The sequence below is a fragment of the Dermacentor andersoni genome, chromosome 1, assembly GCF_023375885.2.
Source record: "Dermacentor andersoni chromosome 1, qqDerAnde1_hic_scaffold, whole genome shotgun sequence".
Classification (NCBI taxonomy): domain Eukaryota; kingdom Metazoa; phylum Arthropoda; class Arachnida; order Ixodida; family Ixodidae; genus Dermacentor; species Dermacentor andersoni.
In genome coordinates this window covers 276,878,858-276,901,098 of record NC_092814.1, presented here as the reverse complement: position 1 = coordinate 276,901,098, position 22,241 = coordinate 276,878,858, and the positions used below count along the sequence as shown (strand labels likewise).

The 22,241-nt window shown below is 46.4% G+C and overlaps 1 protein-coding gene across 1 annotated transcript in view; it reads right to left on the bottom strand.

Moving 5' to 3' along the window:
- The window catches only part of LOC126548182 (neurotrophin 1-like), a 158,714-nt gene extending 137,537 nt beyond the window's left edge, over window positions 1–21,177 (bottom strand). The window contains exon 1 of the mRNA XM_050196320.3: window positions 19,677–21,177. Within this exon, the coding sequence (XP_050052277.1) occupies window positions 19,677–19,700 (24 nt within the window). The 5' untranslated portion in view covers window positions 19,701–21,177. The remainder of the gene's footprint in view (window positions 1–19,676) is intronic.
- Between the last annotated feature and the right edge of the window lie 1,064 nt (window positions 21,178–22,241).

The window sequence follows — 22,241 nt, the reverse complement described above, 5'->3', positions numbered from 1 at the left end:
TAGACATTCTATAGACTTCAGTTTACGAAAGTAGAACTGTAAGCCTATACACTTGTCCATCGACATTCTGCAGACAACTGTCTACAAACATGAATTTTAATTAATCCATAGACACTCTATAGACTCAGACTTTTTATAGACTAGTCCATAAAAAATGTATGGCCATAAGTCTATTGACAGTCTATAGACTCAGACTTTTTATAGACTAGTCTGTAAAAAGTATGGCCATAAGTCTATAGACTGTCTATATGTAGTGTATAGACAGTCTATAGACTCAGACCTTTCATAGACTAGTTTATAAAAAGTGTATGGCCATAAGTCTACAGACGGTCTATTGGCAGTCTATAGACTCAGACTTTTTATAGACTAGTCTATAAAAAGTGTATGGCCATAAGTCTATAGACTCAGACTTCTTATAGACTAGTCTATAAAAAGTGTATGGCCATACGTCTATAGACAGTCTATAGACAATCTATAGACTCAGACTTTTTATAGACTAGTCTATAAAAAGTGTATGGCCATAAGTCTATAGACAGTCTATAGACAATCTATAGACTCAGACTTTTTATGGACTAGTCTATAGAAAGTATGGCCATAAGTCTATAGACTGTCTATAGACAGTGTATAGACTCTCTATAGACTCAGACTTTTTATAGACTAGTCTATAAAAAGTGTATGGCCATAAGTCTATAGACTGTCTATAGACTAGTCTAAAGAAATGTCTATAGACAGTCTATAGACTTCATAGACAAATGTCTATAGACTGTCTATGGACTTTCTATAAAAATTTTTGTAAGGGTATATATAGTTCTACTTTTGTAGACTGAAGTGTATAAAATGTATACAGACAAATGACATCTATAGACATTCTATAGACTTCAGTTTACAAAAGTAGAACTGTAAGCCTATACACTTGTCCATCGACATTCTGCAGACAACTGTCTACAAACATGAATTTTAATTAATCCATAGGCACTCTATAGACTCAGACTTTTTATAGACTAGTCCATAAAAAGTGTATGGCCATAAGTCTATTGACAGTCTATAGGCTCAGACTTCTTATAGACTAGTCTATAAAATGTGTATGGCCATAAGTCTATAGATAGTCTAAAGACTCAGACTTTTTATAGACTAGTCTGTAAAAAGTATCGCCATCAGACTATAGACTGTCTATATGTAGTGTGTAGACAGTCTATAGACTCAGACTTTTTATAGACTAGTCTGTAAAAAGTATGGCCATAAGTCTTTAGACTGTCTATATGTAGTGTATAGACAGTCTATAGACTCAGACTTTTTATAGACTATTCTATAAAAAGTGTATGGCCATAAGTCTATAAGCGGTCTATAGGCAGTCTATAGACTCAGACTTTTTATAGACTAGTCTATAAAAAGTGTATGGCCATAAGTCTATAGACCGTCTATAGACAGTCTATAGACTCAGACTTCTTATAGACTAGTCTATAAGAAGTGTATGGCCATAAGTCTATAGACAGTCTATAGACAATCTATAGACTCAGACTTTTTATAGACTAGTCTATAAAAAGTATGGCTATAAGTCTATAGACTGTCTATAGACAGTGTATAGACTGTCTATAGACTCAGACTTTTTATAGACTAGTCTATAAAAAGTGTATGGCCATAAGTCCATAGACTGTCTATAGACTAGTCTAAAGAAATGTCTATAGACAGTCTATAGACTCCATAGACAAATGTCTATAGACTGTCTATGGACTTTCTATAAAAATTTTTGTAAGGGACCATAGTGCGATTACGTAAAATTCTTCAGCGTTCCTCTGTTTACCGGTGATTCAGTTATCTATAGATAAAAAAAATATGACGAAGATATCAACAGAGTCCTCTCTCACCTTGACGCCTTAACTAAAGAGTGTAACGAATGGCTCACGGAAATAAACGCTAACCAATGTAAATTTATGCGCGTGTCAGGGATTACTTGAAGTTTATTCTTTACTCGTACGTGACCCGCAGCACCATTGAGGAATTGTTGTGGGTGGCAAATATTAACATTGTTGCGGCACACACCATTCACAGGTAGTGAATTCCAAGTGACAATGGTTCTTGGAAAACAGAATATTTAAAGAGATCAGCCCTGGAAAGGTACGGCGTAACTTTTAGTGAATAGTCTTTACGCGAGGAAACAATGTGGGACCTTCAGATGAGCAGGTTCTCGCAGGACAATACAAGAACGAATAATACAGCTTACGGCGTAACGTGCTTCGTCGTTCAAACAAAGGGATCCAACCAAGTTCTTTTTTCCATTGCTGCCACACTTGGAACGCGGTCTTATCTACTCAGGACAAACCTTGCCGCGACGGAGTGGATTTTTTTCTAATGGATTAATATGCACACCACAAAACGGATCCCACACAAGGCAAGCATGTCCGAAATTGGTAAAACATGTGTTTTATGCGCTGTTTCTTTGACGTCAATGGCTTCGTATTTTGAACTTCGTTGCAAGAAGCCATGGACATATCCTTCCCTAATAACTACTGTATTAGCATGTTCTGACCAAGATCCATGCTCTGACAGCATACCTTCTGGCCTAAATATTTGACTTATGGATTGTTCTTTATTTCCTGTCCACTTAACATATCCATATATCTGATTTTGTTAATCTTTCTAGTAAAGTTAACGTGTACATATCTATTTATGCTCAGGGGCATGTTATTAGCGACACACCATTTTTCTATGCGCTTCAGGTTGGCCGCCAATGAAACACAATATGTCTCATCAGATACCCTTGCATACAATACACAATCATCGGCACACAATCGTATCTGAGCTTTCATACAATCAGAAATATTAATAATAAAAGCAAGACAGAGGAGTGGCCCCAGCACAGAGACTTGCGGCGCACCAGACACAACAGCGGCATCCTCCGAGCAACTCCAGTTGAAAACAACTTGTCTTCGATGTATTTATTTAACACTGCATTAAAGCCTGCATATTTATGTAAGTATTTACGCGTTCATGTCACCACTTATCTCACCTGGTAAACCTATGTCGACATTACTAACAATGCAAATGGAACGTTCGGTTATTTGCCTCGCTGCATTTATAATATATTATAATTTATTATAATGCACCGTTCCCTCTCAAGTTAGAGTATTAGATTATGCATCCGCCGTATGAGCTGCCATTAACCTTATTACCTAATTAGAGCTTCTCAATTACTCCACTCCACTGGGTGTTCAACTGAGTAGGCATACGAGGAGCCGCCGCGGAAGCATGACTAACCCCTTTCTTTTCTACGCACAGCAGGCCTTCCTTACCCTCGGCTATGCCGTTCCTTGCGTGCTCGATATATGCCGTCCGCCATCCCGCCCTTGACAGTGTCACTGCTCACTGAAAGCCTCAGGCCGCGCTACCATCCGGCCTAGGAAACTCGGCCGCTCCGTGGCAGTAAAATCGCTCAATGATTCCAAAGTACAGACAGGCTTTGATCCAGCCGACGACGCCAGCAATAGGCTGATCGGTGACATGTGACCTTGCTCCGCCCCTTTGCCGCCATGAAAGTTCCTGCGTGCCGGGGGAAGTGCGCGCGTTTCGCCTGTTGTGCTATGCACATTGCTGCGATAATTTCGTTCCGGGAGGGCCGAATGGCCTTGTTGCTTTGAGGTTGGGTGCCGAAACCGGACGAACGATGGCAACAAGTTATTTCGCATCCCGCGCGGCAACCAGAACCTAACCAGAAGAAAAGTATGCTTGCACAGAACTGGACGGAAGGACTTTGAACTGCTGGTACTGCACGGTTATGCGACGCAAGAAACACAGAACGATACAAAGGTGCGATAGAAAGTATACACGTGCATGCGTCGAGCTATGATAGTATTTCACTCGCGCGCATGAATGTTGATGGCCGAAGTTTGTGGATATTATTTATTTTAGTTCGTTATGAGCCCGCTGAATAGCTCAGTATGACCTAGGATGCAAAGGACCGAAATGCCTTGTTGCTGTGCGGGTGAGTGCCGAGATCAGACGGAGGACGGCAAGAAGTTATTTTGCATTCCGCGCGGCAAACAAAACCTAACCAGAAGATAAATGTGGTCGCATAGAATTGGACGGAAAGACAGAACCGTCGGTAACTGCACGACTATGCGAGGAAAGTAACGTAGAGCGATACGAAGGTGCGAGAGAAAGTATACACGTGTCTGTGCAGAGCTGCGATAGTATTTCATTCACTCGCATGAATGTTGACGGCCGAAGTTTGTGGAGATTATTGATTTTAGTGCGTTATGAGCCCGTTGACTTAGCAAGTGCAGTATGACCTAGCATGCAAGTAAATAGTGGGGCAGAAACGCATTAACTCGCTGACAAATATCCGCATTGCGTTACGTGCGATAAAAATAAATTTCAGCAGCGAATTCTACTTTCACACTTTCCTGTGTTTGCGCGCGTTGTTAACTGCGCTTTACAATATGTCCAAAAAGTCATTTCCAACTGTGCATATCCTAATCGTTTTTGTGCATTGCATATGTGAATAAATATATCCCTAAGTGCCTGCATTACTCTGCTTTTAAAAACAAATACTGCATAGCCACTGCAACTGGCCATCAAATAATAAAGTGTAATAGTGTAATACAATTTATCAAAGTACATTACATACAGCTGCGAGCTCGTTCCTTCCATGTTTCCCTTACACTCGAAGAAGTTTCAGTAATCGGCGATGCCATTCTACTGATGAAAAACACACAACTGCAACTTAGCATAAGAAAAACGCCAGAGGCGATACACTGATCGCCAGCAAAACACAGTGCAGTAATAGCTAGGCCAATCCGCTTGCGTTTCGTATAAGGGCGCCCTAATTCTTACGGGGCTTTAGCGGTGCGCGGAGGCGAAAAGGCATAAACACAACAATGCACGTCATGATTCAAGTTTACGTGGCGACGTCGCACGGTTCACGAGAACAGTCAACCGCATTCACACACCCGCACACACTACGCTCGATGTTGGTGTGCCGCGACATTAGATGGCGCTGGGAGCCCGAACACGATCGAGGAGACTCGCTGACATGATCCATACCGCAGCTTTAGAATGTCACGACAGTTGCACTGGCTCGTAGCACTGAACCAGAAAACAAAAGCCGTCGTGTAATCGCTACACGAAAAACACACTCAGCGGCAAGAAGACTGTTGGCGCACTCATTTCTACACACATACAGGATGTTGTTTAGTTGCCGTGAGGGTCGCACGTTTCAGCGACGTTATGTCGAAACTTTTCGGTGCAAGCCACTTCACCAAGGCTCGCAAACGAACGCAAACGAACGAAAGGTAAACATGCGGAATCGCGAGGCGATCAAGCACTCATTCCGTGAGTGCTTTTCTTTCAGCGCTCACTTGAAATTAAAGGACTAGATTTAGCAGTTCGGGCCCTTGTTTCGTTTTTCACCACAGTCAGGCACCAGTAGCGTTTTATTTCCGCGCGTGTGCAGATATTTTTTTACCTGACGAATGCCGCGGCGCCGCGGTTTAGCTTGGGCGCCGTCTGCTACAGGAACTTCCTAGGTGGCGCGCGCGGCAGATGTCGCTACCTTGTTATAGAGGGACCTTACGTGGCAGAGGTAATTGGCGCCATCCATCGGGAGGGCGGGAAAGCAAATCCGCTTCCCTTGTACGACCTCCCATATCGGCGCGCGCCTCCGCTCGCCGATCCCGGAAGCCGTGCACTTTCGCCCCTCTACTCAACTCCTCTCACTTTGCCCTCTCTCGCAACGCTCTCACCTTCGACTGTCTCCGCGCGCGCCAGGCGGCCCCGCCGCCAGCTTAGCCAAAGGCTTTGGCTTAGCCCGCTGCATGACGTTTCATGTTTCGTTATCTGCTGTTATTGGGAAGCGTGCGCTGCCGTGCGTTGACCGGCGTGGGCAGTTTCGTGGTCCTCCATAGCTGTGTACTTGTGCTCCGCGATGTTTAACCCGTTTCACGACTCGCACCGCTCGTGCATCGTACAGTGGTGCACGAATACCTCAAAAACAAGCCCCGCAAGGTTGTTCCGGGTGCCTAAAGACAACAGGTGAGCGCTGTAGGAGTTGAGGAGAACGTCGGGATGAAACACTTGGGAGGTTTATTTACATTATTTACAGTGAGAGTCAATTAATAGTCTTAAAGTCATTACGGGCCGACAGCAACTCGGACGCTGTGGCCCGTGGCAAGAAGCTCGAAAGAGATGAATCAAGGAATGCTCTAGGAATGCTCTCCTGCTGCTCCCGGTCTGCGTCTTTTAAGCCCTTCGGTGTCTCGAAGACACGTCACGTTCGGCCAATGAGAGAGCCCGCTCAGGTGACGCCATTTTCGGCCAATCGGTGAGCCCGCTCGGGTGTCGTCATTTTCGGCCAATGGTAGGCGCCCGTGCGATGGAGTCACACCCGGCGAAGAGAGTCGCTGCTCGTGTGTTTGTCCGAGGGCTTTCTTCTCCATGCGGTCTTGCCTTGCTGACTTGCAATGCGCCGTCACAATAGGCGGATGGGGGCGACGCTGCCAGATTTTCACGGCGCATTACAGCCGTCTTGCTTCGGGACCCACTCTACCCGCAACAGTGCCAGGCTCTCGCTTCACTTGCGGGAAGAGTCAAGCAGTGAATGGCCCCACCGGCTGCACACGAAGTGGCGTCCGCCAACTTGTTTGCACGTGCCGTGCCTCAGGAATGTGGTATCCGTGCTTCTGCGCTCCTTAATTAGCTGTGGTGCGATTCGATGTGGTCTGGGGAACTCGAAGTAGGCTCAGGAAACGGTCCCGTATCTAACAGCGCGCAGACCCAAGGACATCAGAAGGCGCGTGTACACGAACAACGCCCTGTCCATGTGGGTGCTCGATGAGCCTCCGGACGTCGTTTGCGCCTTGATTGTGTTACACTTCCCTCTTACCGGTAGAGAAAGCCGACAAATAAGTGTTCCTCCTCATTTTCACCTGTCTATGCCTTGTGTTTTTCTGTGCCAAGTCTCATTCTGCAACTTCAGTAAACGTACTTGCTTAGCTTTCCATTCCGCCCTCAGTGCTTTTTCTGTGTGTCACGTTCTACAAGCGTACTAACCGCTGAAAAATTACTGTTCGTGTTTGTGTATTATCTCAGTAATCGCCAATGGGAAAACCGCGCGAACAACCTTCATGTGTAGACATGATACGCTTTTTTTTCTTCTGGAAAGCATGAGCATTGGAAATGTCCTAAATGCAGATTTTTGCAGTTCGTGCTTATTATACAAAGGAGTGCCCAGTAGGTACGACTTAGGAGGAGTGCCCAGTAGGAGTGCCCAGTAGGTACGAGTATGCCTTAAGTGACGTAATTTTACTGCTAAGTATTGCATTCGGGGTGAAAGGAAAGTCGTGTTGTTGGCTTATTTTACCTGGTCTTTGATTGAGGAATAGGCCTTTCTGCGAAAGTTTTCTATGTGCTGCTGCAAAAGCCGACTACCTTCTGTTCCCCCTTGTCACCGTTACTCAAGTTGTGGCCAAGTGCAAAATAATGTGATAATGTGTATTTCAGTTTTTAGTACAATGTTATTTTTGTTCTGCCATGTCTTTTTCATTTTGTTCAGTAGTAATGAACGTGTCACGCATTTCATATACTTTCGTGCAGGTTTATAAGTAAGCTCTTGTTTTCTTTTTTCGGTATGGCTGTCAAACAGTCTTAGCATTTTATTCTATTTTTTAGGTATTCTGCGTGTCATTGTTTTTGCGATTACCAGTGAGTTCTCCCTTTCTTTAGTTGTCCTGACTATGTCATACACGACGTCCAGTTTTGCGCAATGTGTTAGTGCATATATCAGAAGCTCGTCTACATTTTGGTCTTGAGGGCGTTATATAACAATCTTCTTTTATGTCTGTGTGTACATGAAACGGCCTTCGCGTTTTCTAGCGTTTTTTGTTATTTCACTGTCTGTGAACTTTTGTGTTTAGTACTCTTGTATATGTCATGCACCTTTCACTTTGGCTCTTTTGAGCGCGTATCACACCACGTTATAAGAAAAATCTGTTTTCGGAAACGAAGTCAATAAAGCGAGACCAAAGATCTGTTGTGTTGGAAGTGGAACTTTTTTTATGTCCCGGCACATGATGGTATAAGTACAGCCAAGAATGCGTGCGTGCCAACGCATAGCCCACGGCGCACCACGTGCCAGCTCGCAAGCAATGCCAATGCGCGACGTAGCATTTCCATTGCTTGAGAGCTGGCTCGTTGTGCGCCGTAGCGCGCGCGCGCGGTAGGAAGAAGAAAAAAAAAAAAAAAAACAGAACGCGCCACGTACAGGCAAAAATAAAAGAAGTAAGCGGCGCACGTGGCATGGGGGAAAGACGGGTGCGGGTCGGCATAATAAAAACAAAAATAAAAAAAAAAGCTAGGGAGAGGAGGAGGAGGCGCCGCGCGGCTGATGTTGCTGTTGCCATGACAACGTAAACAATCGTGTGCGCCGCCATTTCGCTAGAGCATCGCCCTCCCGCTAGGGCCGTAACTGAAGGGGACCTTGGTGCTAGCGTATAAAGAGCGTATGCTCGAAAACAGCCAATTGCAGCCATGCGGAGATTCACCCCTGGGCTACCGTCTGGAAAGTGCGCGCGCATTCGCCGATGCCATTCCTCGGATCATCAGTTTCCCTAGGGTCAAGTTTTCAAGACCGACGCTGGAATCAAGTTGCGCCCCGCATTTGTATGCATGGCCGTCACCTTGCGTTTTCCGAAGGCGTGGGAGCAGCCGTAGCGGGAAGCATGGCTAACCCCTTCCTTTGCTGCGCTATTGTAACCACTTTTCTGTCTTCGCTAGAAAGTCAGACGACCGCTGCTTGGCAGTGCTCCCATGCTCACGAGTGCTTTGTGAAACTTTGTGCAATTGCTTAAATACTTTGTTGTTGCTGTTGTGCTGTGGTGGCATTGAGACTAACCCTGGTCTACCCCGCACTCGATCTACTCAAACCCAAAGTGATTCGGAGCAGGCGCAGATAGGTGCCATGACGTACACGCTGAAAAAATACAAATCACAGCATCAAAGAACTCTCAAAAGAGGGAGAGAGATATATAAAAGGAAGGCCGGGATGCTAACCAGTCAAGAGTCCGGTTGGCTACCCTTAAAAATTAAATTATGGGGTTTTACGTGCCAAAACCACTTTCTGATTATGAGGCACGCCGTAGTGGAGGGCTCCGGAAATTTTGACCACCTGGGGTTCTTTAACGTGCACCTAAATCTAAGTACAAGGGTGTTTTCGCATTTCGCCCCGATCGAAATGCGGCCGCCATGGCCGGGATTCTTTCCCGCGACCTCGTGCTCAGGAGCCTAACACCATAGCCACTGAGCAACCACGGCGGGTGCATCAAAGAACTCTCAAAAGAGGGAGAGAGATATATAAAAGGAAGGCCGGGATGTTAACCAGTCAAGAGTCCGGTTGGCTACCCTGCTCTGGAGGAAGGGAGTAGGGGAATAGAAAGAAGGGGGAGACAGAGAGAGATCGGGGTAGAGAGACGCTTATGAACAGCCCTACAGAGTCAAAGACGCTCGCACAAGCCAGACATTCTCAGAAAGCATAGAAGTCGCAAATGAGTTTTCAATAGGTCAAGCGGGAGCAACAGCCGATATTAAGACAATCAAGTCTAACAAAGAATCGCTGGAAGCTAGGTTCATTGACATGTTTACCCGCCTTGAAGCTCTCGAGCGTAAAACAAACAAAACTACAGTTCCATCTATAAGTCATCGTATCGCTAGCGTGCAGGATACTGCCGTGCGCCTGACGTCACAGCAAGCTTCGATCTAGAGTCGCATAGACGATCCAGAGTCGCATAGACAATCCAGAGTCGCATAGACAATCCAGAGTCGCATAGACGATCTAGGAGATCGGACGAGATGCGAAAAACCTTATTATACATGGCATTCTAGACTCACGTGAAACATGGAAACATACCGAGCAGAAAGCGCTCGCTGTGTTCTCTACCGCGCTGTGCAGCAACGTCTTAGAATACGAGATCGAACGCGCACACCGTTTAGGCAGTTTCACAGCATCGAAGTGTCGGCCTGTTATTATAAAATTTTCTTCTATTAAAACCAGAGAAGATGAGCTGGCATCGCAGCCAAAGTTCAAGGAGAATGGAATGCCAGTTGCTGAAGACTTGTCCGCCTTTACTCGCTATGCTAGAAGACAGAAAGCTCGCTGAATTCGCAAAAGGTTTACCCGGATCGCCGAACTTACAGCTGCGCCACCACAAAGCGCACTGCTAAACAATAAGCGCTGCATGTACAACGCAGCCAGCAGCAGCACCAAAGAGGTAAAGGGGCCTACTTGCGGTGAATCATCTACGAGTGCATCGCGACCTACAGTGCCTAACTCGAGTGGCAGAACACCACCAGCGTCAGCGCGAGTGGACGTGGTAGTTTGTTGCCGGCGCCCATTCTGTCTATACTTCTGGCAAATGTCAGGAGGGTACTTAATAAGCGAGAGTCACTTGAATCAATTGTTTACACGTGAAGTTCAGCTATCATTGCGCTTACTGAAGCCTTGCCGACAGCAAAATAGTTCATGGCGCGCCCAGCTTCACTATTTATCGCTGTGAGCATGAATCACGTGTAGGAGGCGGCGTTATGGCGGCTATTTTGCGAAATATTCCGTCTTACTATATCCCTGTTCTAAGAAATTTTGAAACTGTGTGGGTTCACGCTCATATCCGTCATAAAAGCTTTGTGTTTGGGGCTTGCTTTCGTCCGCCCAATAATTGCAAAATTTTTGCTGCCATTTACATGACGTCATGATACCGTCATTGCAGGTCATCCTAACGCTTCCATTTTTCTACTGGGAGACTTCAACTTGGCCAACATTTCCTGGTCTTCTGATCCTCCGCCTTCGAAATCGTTTTCCTCGGAACGCTTTGACTTTGTCTATCATTGCTTGGTATTTTCTCTTCATAAGCTTGTTTCGCAACCAACTAGGCTATCAAATAAGCAAATGCGCTAGACCTTACACTAATGAACTGTCCTGATATGGTACGTGATTTATCGTATCTGCTTGGTCTAAGCGATCATTTAGCGCTCTATTTTGCAGTAAAGCATTCACAGTCACAAAACTGCAGAGTCAAAAAGAGCCTTCGTAATGGCAATAAAGCCGACCTTGAGGCTATTAATAATGAACTGTCTAACTTTGTAAACGTTTTCTCAGAGGATTTCGAAAGTCGAACATCAGAAACTAACAGGGCTATGTTTACAACAAAAGTGCATGAACTAATTGAGACACGTCTCTACACGCACCATTTCTTCGCATTCAAAATCACTTTGGTATAGCTGGCATATAAAACGACTTTGTACAAAAAAAAAAAAAAAAGGGAATGGCTTTATCGCTTTGTGCCGAATTCTCCCTCCGAGCAGCGGTGGGATGTATATGTGAATGTGAATAATGCTTATGTCTCCGCACTAAAATGTTTTCGCAATAATTTCCTCCAAAACACTTAGCCAACTACGCTCAGCAATGATTTAAAATAAGAGCTTTGGCGAACCATTAACCCCGACCGTTATGGTGAATCGCATTACTTGAGATTTCTGGGGAAAGAATCTGTTTCTACTGCCCTGTATTGTTAAATGATGTTTTTTTGCCGTAATTTTGTTACACATCATGCACTACATTTCCCAACGTGCAGTGTTTTGATTCTCCAACTATGAACCAGTCATTATTCAACCCCCATTGCATTTAAAAATTATCGGTGCCAAAATACATGCCCTCGTCATGAATAAAATAAAAATAAAGAACATGACGCTTCGGACCCCGCACGGGTCCCTTGATCACAATGAAGATATAAGTAAGACGAGTATCCGTCAACCACTTGACTATATGAGAAAATTATGGACTCATTGTAAGTGTCCTCAAGCCCAGGAATTGATCTCATCAATGCTAAATTCTTAAAAAGTACCAAAATATATTCTAGTATTATGCTATCTAAGATATACCAACAGTCAACTGATGAACCCACACTGACATCCGACTGTAAAGTCGGTAAGATGGTTCAAGCTCCTAAATTAGGAGGTAAAAAATCACTCTTAAACTACTGCCCGATTTCCTTGACTAGCATTCAGCGTAAGATCCTCGAACAAGTCCTTTAGAGAAAGATTGTTCATTACCTTGATGCTAACTCATTCTTTTCGAAGGCTCAACATGGCTTCCGCAGATCCCTTTCCTGTGAAACACCGCTGGCTTCCTTCGCGCATAAACTAAATACAATCCTTGATCCTCGTTCTATGGCTGACTGTATCTTCCTAGATTTTGCAAAGTCGTTTGAAAAAGTTTGTCATAGCTTAGTTCTTTTTAAATTAAGCAAATTGAACGTTGATAGGGAACTACTCTCTTGGATTGAATGTTTTCTATCTGGACGCTCACAATCCGTGTCTGCCAGCGCTTTTAAATCTCCTTTGAGACCCGTTCATTATCGCGTACCCCAATGTTCAGTACTCAGCCCTACCTTGTTTCTCATGTGTATTAATGACTTGCCACAATGCATGTCCTCTAACATTCACTTATTTGCCGATGATTGTGCAGTCTGCCGAGAAATGACTGACCAAAATGATGTTACCATTCTTCAAAACGCCGCAAGTTTTCTCGCCTGTCTCTTTCACGAAATATACTGCAGTCCCGCCCTGCACAGCGACCTTATTCTACCACCGTCATACATTTGACCTCGTTTTCATCGTGCACAAAAGGAGAGAATAATGCCGTGCTTAACGCAAACATGTTATTAATAATTTATATCCCGTACCTAACAGGACAGGAACCACCTTCTCGGATCAGTCACGTCGACCGTTCATTATTCCGTTTTATAACATTTTAGACACAAGTGTATTACTGTGTAACTAACAAAGTATATATTTACGCTGTTTTCGGTTAACTTCCTGACTTTTTTTCTTGTTCCGGCTTGTTGTGATACTTTCTCACCGTTTTAGCTAACATTGTATTAACAGAAAAGAAAATACTGAATCGTGCGTTTTTCAGTATGTTTCATTCCTCTCTGTAATGCGTCTGGCCTTGAGGGTAATACAAATAAATAAAATAAATAAAAGAGAATAAATAAATAAATCTTTGGGGCTCCTATTCTAAAACTCTCTCATGTACTTTTGTCTGCAAGGACGGTGGCAGGATGACAACTGCCTCGGAAGGTCCGAAGTTGATCATGACACAGGTTATGCCGGGAGGCGACATATCGTTTTCATAGCGTGCTTTAGTTTAGCGGTACAAGCAGACGCTGCTGTTTTCTCATTCAAGGCGTTGAGTTGTCGGTTTAGTTGATCGCGAGAAATTTAGAAGCAACAGCAAACAGCACTCGTTCCAGCTGTGCAGCGTTTGACCTGCATGCGCATAGCGCCGCTAGTTTGCTTTCCGGCACTGTGCACACACCTCAATTCCATAACAGCTGGTTCTGTTCGTTTCCAAGTCGTGCGTTTACACTAATAAAAGTGACTTTGCCCCCCAAAAGACCTTCGCAAAATTTTGAAAACCTGTTGGAAGAAACTCAACTTGGTCCGATTGGTTGTTACTTCACTTCTCGTGTTTCACTAGGGTTTGAGAATTTCTAGGGGCGGCGGGTGTCCGCTGTGTTCGCAAGCACGAGCCCCCCCTCCCCCTCCTCGAACACTGAGTACTGCAAGCATGAACAAGTACCAGTCATCGGACGCAGCTAGACGACCTTATAATCGCATCAGCTAACGATAAAAAGAAAGGTGCAGCCCCGACTCACAAACGGAACTCTCATTTGTTTTTATCCAAAGACACACTGACCAGGCAACGTTACAGTTTTAGCCTCAGTGGAGAATATCTGTATTTAGCTTCTGGAACCAAGACAGACGTTACTGCATATACATTGTGAGATGCTGTATGTCATGCACTACAACACGAGTCGCAGTGCAGAGTTGCCTACAAAGGTCGAAAGCAGTCGGTTATCGTATACCTGTACCAGCGGAGCAACAGCACAAACAAGTGCTTGCGCCTTTCGGAGGCCCGCTACGCACAAACACCTCCCTATTTAAAACCTCTGGCTTACTTGAAAGGCTGTTTGTCCTTAAAAAAAATAAATCTGGTGCGGCACGCTGAGCAGGCTGGGAGTTGGCGCGCACAGCGCAACGATTTTCGCGGTTTCATCGCTGAAATACTTTAGACCGATCAAAATAAGGTAATCTGCAGCAAGGCCCCTTTCGGCTTCGACGAAACACCTAGATTTGACGCCATGAACGAGAAACACGTGAGCGCAGCTTCAAGCGAAAGAGCCGCCGTGAACCTGGATGTCGGAGCCATCTTATTATGGTTGCCCATGCACAGCTCGCATCCCTTCACAAGCCACTTCTCCGGCAAGCAAGCGATCCCGTGGCAGTGTTCCCGGCACTCAATCGGCGGACCCTGGATTAACTGAGCACCGGAGAACATATATACAGCCTGCTGTGGGTGCCAGGCCTCTAGATGTTGCCGACAGCATCGCATGCACGAGAGCTGAAGCTCAACGAAACACGAATGTTGTAGCGTTGGCCGTTGGTCCTGTGTCACCGCCCATTTGGCGCTGCCTGTTACCACGGAATCTTACCAACTAGCCCGCGCTCGAATTGTCCATATATAGATATCTGCTCCTCCCACAGCACATGCTGTCACTGACCACGCCCTTGTCGCTCACTATAAGTGGATGGAGGATAGGTCTCGGAACGAAAATGACGTGAATCCAACTCGGATCGGAGCGAGACTGTGTCTCTTCATAAATCGGCTGAACGCCCTAGTGCCCATCAAGGCTTCGACACTCCAGCCCAAGAGCCCGCCATCGCTGTTAAAAGGAAAACACCCCGCTGCCTCCATCCGGTCGCTCGGCTTCCCCCTTCGACGCTGTACCACAACGAGCAAACAAGCTGGCTTCGGGGGCCCGTTTCAGTGTGTATTGAATCGCGAGAAACAGTGGCGTATTTTCTATACTTGCGGACAACTTTCTGTGGCTATGAAGGGAAAGTTACGGAGGCAAAGCACGCACAAGTGAGAGCCCTTCAGAAAGGAGTTCCGCGTTTTAATCCCCGTTAGTTTTGGCTGGGGAAGAGAGAACAATTACTTTACCAGCAACAGTTTAGTAAGACAGAACACACTACTGAGTGTACAGGTTTACTTATTTTCCGGCCTTTACCTTCCGCGTCTGGGCAAGCACGAAACCGTCGCACATGGAAGCTGCGTCGATTCGGCTTCTGTTCCTATGGCAACCAAAAGCATTGCCCAATGATGCCGGACTACTTGGCGCGGTAACACATGTGCAGTAGCCACGCGCCCGTAGCTTTCACTTCATAGCCACAGAAAGCTGTCCGCGAGGATAGCGCATAAAGATACACAATACGACATTTGAACTTTGCTTCACTTGTAAATCCGGTTTACCTGCCTGTTTTCCGAATCTTGGTGCGCTTTGTTGTATACGTGCTTGTCTTCTTTACATGCGCTGCATTCTTGCCCGTTCATGTGGCGCGGTTGTAACTCACTATACGGTTTCGTGCGGCGCATCCGTGGGAACGCACCGGACGCTGCGCCCGGACGCTGTGGTTGTGTTCTTCTATAGTGTTTCGTTTCTCATCGCTAGGCGCTGCTCCCGTGTGCTCGGGCAGACGCTCAATGAATGGCATCGTGAGGAGACCGAATAAACGGTTGAAAGAAATCTGCGTCTCACTCCCTTGACATGTAACGATGCAACACCCTTGGCATTTCATTAGGGCACGATTTACTCAGTGCATGCATACACGTCCAGAACGGGCAATTGTATGCTACTTTAGTATTGAAACACTCGTACAGCGGCTGATGTTTCAAATGGATCCCTGCAGACTGAACTTCCTCTATCTTTAACATACACGCCGTCTGTAGACGTCGCGCACTTTTCTTTCTCCTCCAAAATGCGGAAGAAAGCTACAAGAAGTGTTCCAACTAAGAGAAGTCGGCCCTACGTATTCGCAGTTACGGCACGCACTGATGGACTATAGCCAGATGTGGAAGACGTTCTTTCTGATTACTGTTCCAGTCCAAACAAACAAACAAACAAACAAACAAAAGGAAAGATGACACTATATACATACATAACTACCATGGAAAATCATGTAGAGCATCACCGAAAGGGAGCGCACTATCAATGCAATAAACGCTAGCGCGCATTTTTTTTTTTTTACTTTTCTCCACCGTAACAAATGGGCGAACAGGAAAATGTTGTCGGTCCGCTTAATTTGAGTCGCGGGACAGCCATGTTTCTGCTGGGGCTCAAAGTCGCCCTAAGACTGCTTGCTCACTGGCGGCGTGGCCCGCGTGGCCCCAGAAATGACGCGGCCATCCCGCAAGGAATGCAGATGGGCGAGTGGACTGCACTGCTTGCGCCTCCACGGCCACGCAGGCACTTGATCGCACTCACCGGACGCGCGATCTGCACTCGAAACGAAGCTGCAAAGACGGGCCGGATGGGGCGCGGCCAACGTGTGCTGTGCGCACGCGCCGTTATCTGGTGAGCGCCCATTCCCTTTTCTTTAGCTCTTGTTTTGCGTTTTGCCTGCGCGTGCGCTCCTTGCTTCAGCGGGTCCCATCTAACGAGAAGGAAGTTGAAGGACACGCTGACCAGGCAGCAAACATGGCACTAAACTTCGGACAAATGGGGACCGGAAAAAGCGCGCGGTCGTCAAGCGGGCAGACGAAAGAAAGAAAAAAAAAAACTGAAAGAGGAAGACAAAAATAACACCCCAGAGTAGCCCATGGGCGCGATCGGAGATCGTTGTTCGGAGCGCGCGTTCAGGTTTCGCCGTGCGCTCCGAAGAACGATCTCCGATCGCTCCCCAGGTATCGGAAAGAGAGCGATTGGAAAGCGCGGAGAAAAACAGATACGATGACGCCAACAAAACTGGTGACGACAAAACTGAAACAGAAGAACAACACTAAGCTGCGGCGCTGTTGACGACATAAGCGCACGTACACAATTAATGTGGTGGCCCTTTGCGTGTAGATTATTACTGATGTCAGACCGCGCATGAATGTGCGATTCAATTCGTGGACGTACACAAGCACCAGATCCACACCTAATCATATAGGGCCTATAATGCACCGTTGCTGAGAAAAAAAGAAACAAAAATCAATACCGCGACAGGTATAATCGAACTATTCATGCAGTACAAATAGTTAGATAATTATAACAGATGTGTCGCAATGTGGGCATTGAGCAATCAGATCGTCAGAGCTAATGAAATGTTCAATCCATATACAGTACGCTATGTGTGATGTTTGCTTCGAATGAGATGTATTACCAACGAATAGATGTCAGGAGCGTCGGAAGCGTTTAAGGAGGCGTGGGTGGAGTAGTCGATTGACCCGCCTTTCCTCTCGTCCAAATTTATGCAAGACAAGTACTAACAAATGACCATAGAGTTGATGTGTAATGTCATGCACCAGGAGTGTCACTCTCCGGACCAACATTAATTACGGGAATGCAAACATTTCATTATATAGCAATAAAATGATCTATGTGTAGTCCGTACTTCGTGATAGTTTCCACGTTTAACCTCACATCCTTTATCGCTGTCAGGAGTTCTTTGGAGTTAACAAAATTTGTTGCTGGGCTAGTTGGTTCATGCTTAACAACTGAATACTACTGAATACTCCGCGAGCTCGTAAAGACCTCTTGCCGTTTGATTTAGCACATAGTAAGGTGATAAAACGAGCGATCGCAACACACTGTTTTGAGTCGGTGCTTGCGAAGTCTTGTGCTCTCTTGGCTCAGGATAGCTTCAATTGCCAGATTGAGCACCTACAGCCGACTGGCTTCCCTCGTTCGATTTTGACAGCTGTGTCCGAGACCCTACTTCAGAAACTGAAGGGTAGGAAAATGGCTCGGCAGGTTATACGAACAAGAAAGCCGGAAGTGGCGCCCTACGTACACAGGTTTGCGCACAACCTGAAGAATGTGGCAAAAAGGTACGGCGTGCCTATTGTGTTTTCTGCGCCACGAAAACTTGCTGAGTTGTGCTCACGCATTTCGGCACTCCCGAAGAAACCTGCCTGGGGAAAGAAGCACACCATGTAATACGTCACAATGCACCGTTGGCGTTGTGTAGGTGATCCCGCTTAACTGAGGAAAGGTGTATATCGGACAAACCGGCCAATGCGTCAACGATCGGGCGCGGGGACATGAGCGCTCTGTAGCTAACAAAGTTTCTTTTCATTTGCGTGTGCATTGCAGGTCCTGTCCCTGTGAGCCAATATTTTCCGGCATTCGAATTCTAGGCAGGAGTGGCAATGCTTTGGCGAGAGAAATCACGGAAGCATATCATATTAGAACGAAAAAGAAAGTGCCTGTATTAGCGATACGTCGGTGGTTTCGCGTAGCAAAGAAAAGCAGTCTTTATAAATGATGCTGTAATCTACATGCTTCTTGATATGACGAATTGGTTGGCTTGGTGGGCAGTGCACTTGCGCGACCCTGGTATGCTGTGTACTTAGGTAGGCGAAGTCTTCAGAATAAAATTTAGCGCTTGCCCTGTGCTTCTGTGTCTACCTTCTGTCCCGTCTTGGAATTGCGCTTACCAGTATTCAGTTGTTTGAAGTGTTTCACTTAAGGTAACATTTAATTATGACTATTCTTACACATAGCTCGATGTATACTACCGCGCTCAGTATGAGTTACAACGCGCTAACGCTTTGCCACGCGCTTTCGCGTTGTAGCGATAGTACGCATCGATAGTGAGGCCGGTAGGCAAAAGAAAATAACGCGACAACTTATCGAACATATCACAGAGCGATGTCTGCGACCGCGCTCGACAAGTGCATGAATCAGAACGCCAGTAATTTTACGAAGATTGTGGCGCTTTACTCCTAAGAAGATGCTTGCACCGAAACACGCCTCATGCGAATCCATTTTTATAGTAAAAAAGTCGCAGTTTACGCAACACGAGTGTTAGTAACCTCAACATGTGCCGTAAAAACACCGGCTTGTTATGATTGATGCCACAGTGCACATAATCAAAAGTGAAGCGTACGCAGCAGTGTATGACAGAACGCAGATCGTGCTGCCATGTCTTTCTTTCTTGCCCAACCGGGGTAACCTGCGCAATCTAAGACAATTGAGCCCGCCTCGTAGTCAACTACTGAATTGGATGCAATGCATGATTGTGTTAAAATTAGGAGTGTTCCGATTTTCTAAACCTTTCAGCTCCATTGACTTGGAACGAGATTATGTACTTCATGTTTAGAAACCTGCTTTATCTCAGCAGTCTTAGTCCTCTACCCGAAACAACTCTCTAAAAAAATTAAAAGAAAAACAAACAAAACAAAGGAGACTGAATGCTGCACGGCTCCCTCACCGACGATCAGTTGAGCTTCAAACTACAGAACATGGAGAGCGCGGGCAAGCGCGCTACTTCTATAGGCTCTGATAGAGCGGCAGGCGGAATCTTCATTATTACTCCAGGTAAGGCCCTTTACAGACCGTCATAAACAATCGCCCCAAGACATGTCAGCGGAAAAAACCGCGGGCCTACCGCGGCCACCAGAACCAGCGCGTTCCATAGGCGAGCCGCCAAAACGAAAGTTTATTCGTCGCGCTGCAAACAGCGCTTGAATCAAACCGGCCGGCGCGGGCGCGAAAACAACGCGCGCTAAAGAAAGGCGCGGCGGCACACAGCTCCCATGTGTGTCGCGCTACCCTTCCAAAGCGACTTACTGCGGGCGCACTCACCGCAAGTGCCGATCGGCAGGCCATCCGAAAGTTCGTCGTCGCCGGGCAGCGGGAAGAGGCGTCGTTGCGACGGCCGCGGCGTGTCTGCGCGCCGCTTCACCGGGCGCGTGGGCCAGCTTCAAGGACGGCGGTGCACCCGTGCTTGCGGGTGGCCGGCGGCGGGAGCGGACGATGCTATCGGCTGCCGCCGCCGGTCGCGCCGCCGCTCAGGCTGCTGAGGTCCACGCCTTGTTTATGCACGGTGGCTATTGGCGGTGCACGTGTGCTGGCTTCTGCTGCTGCTGTCGTTCGGTCGCGGAAGCGCCGTCCGGAGGAGAGGGACGCGTGCTATCACCACGCGCGCTTCCTGAGACGCTGCTCTGCTGCGGGCTGCACTGCGGCAAGGAAGGCAAGCGAACGACAACTGCGGGGGCTGCCACCGCTCGACGTCGCGGCCCGACTTTCGGCTGCGCTTGGACGGGATGTCGTTACGACAGCTGCTGCAAGCGGTCCTGATTGGGGGCACCGTCCGGCCATCCGTTCTCGCGAGCCTTGGACTGTTGCTCTCGCTTTCTTTCGCTCTCTCCAGGAACATGATGGAGCGGGTGTGGCGAGGAACCCGTGCGCACGCAACGTTTCGTGAGGGAAAGGCTTTCGCGGAACCTGGAAGCAGGCACAGACGACGCGCTTTCGTCCGGTTCGTTAAAGGAAAGCTAAAGCATATCTTGTCTCAATGCTTGTGCAGCTTAAGTTGCATTGGATAGACGCAACCCGTTGCGTGTGTTCGGTGCAAGTACTGCTTTTCTGCGACGCGCTTAGCTACCAGCAACAATGCAAAACAAAGAAAACAAATTGCCGCTGGTCTTTGCGTGTCTCTGTCAGCGACGTTCGACATCTCTTGTGTTGCCAGGGGTGCGCTCCAGAACCGTCAGGTGGTAAAAGTCACTTCCAGCGTTCCCGTATACGTTCACGTATTTGAAGTCCGTCCATGAGTCAAGTGCCTCAAAAGCGACGCGGCAGTTTACCAATCGCTTAAGTATATCCGTGTTGTGACAGCGCATTAAGCAACTCGCGCTGTTTGGCTTAATGGTGCAAGGCGTTGGTTAATCATACAGGCTGAAATTAAGGAACAATAATGCGCAAAATACCATTGTTATCTGTCGGTGCCTGCATGCGCATCACAAGTAAAGAAAATAGCTACGAGACAAAATTTAACAATATGTGCGTGTGGAATTTATGACGTGGCCATTGATTGAAATTATCTCCATCAGCGTATTTTTTAAATGTTCGCTACAAGAAAAATGCCTTTCTCAGTTAAAGTCGGATTAAATGCTCGTAGGAAGCAGGCTCTAACATGGAACACAACCGCACTGTATTAATGATAGCAGGAAATGTTTTAGTTCTTTTAGCACAGGGAAGCGCTGAAATACGTTGTGTGCTCACCTCTTGCGATGCACTCGGCGACGCCGTTGTTGCCACTTTGCCACCTATGTCGCATATAACGTCTGACCGAGTAATATGTTCTTGATGTATTTGAAGGAAAATAAAGCGTATACTCTTAATGTTTTTGGTCAACTATTTCTTGCTTTGCGCGCAATTCGGGAAGGACAACCTAGAGAGAAGTGCCATGATATATCAAAAAATGTCTTTGGTACCAACGTTTCGACAAGAGTCCAATGGTTCAGAGGTCTAGTAGCCCATCCGTTTAGTTTTTGGTTTCCACAACAGTGTAAAATAGCAAGTATCTGACTCACGCTGCTTGTCCTCTTGCACACTGAACGTTTGAGCGTCGGACTTGCTTCCAGCAATGGCTGCGGCTCCACCGGAGCCGCACTCTATCATGCCTCGTCGCACTCGGCCTGGTGTTACGCGAGACCAACTTCTGCAGATGCCAGCGGTGGTAACCAGCCTCGTCATACCATCTGGGGCAGGATTGAATGCCCGTACAGCCACAGGCCACACATCTACTCGTTAATTACTTAATTACTTCGTTAATTACATTAATTACTTCTCTCCACCTTGCGGGTTTCCGCAGAACTATTACTTCAATACAGAAGCTTCTGAACGCGATCTGAAAATCTCAAGTATTGCCGAAATCTCTCCAGGTCTACCCTTACAAAAATGAATTTAGACTGTCTATAGAAAGTCTATAGACATTTTATAGACGACCTTGCCTTTCTATAGATTTGGACTTTTGTTGATACAAAGTCTATAGACTGTCTATAGACGAAAGTCGATAAAGTTTCTATTTCTTTTTGTCTATTCGCAGTCTATAGACGGTCTATAGAAAAAAGTCTATATGGTGTTTGTTTCTGTTTTGTCTACTTCCCCACAACAGACAGCTATAGACAAAAGTCGATGCAGCCTCTATTTATTTTTCTCTGTTATTTGTCTATAGACTTTCTATAGACGGAAGTCGATAAGATTTATATTTATTTTTGTCTATTCGCAGTATATAGACGGTCCATAGAAAAAAGTCCATACAGTCTAATTCTTCGTCTTGAGACTGTCTATAGACCGTTTCATCGGGCGAGGAGGAAAGGGCGCGCGGAGAGCCTTTCCTCCTCTCTGGCTTGTGCGATCCGG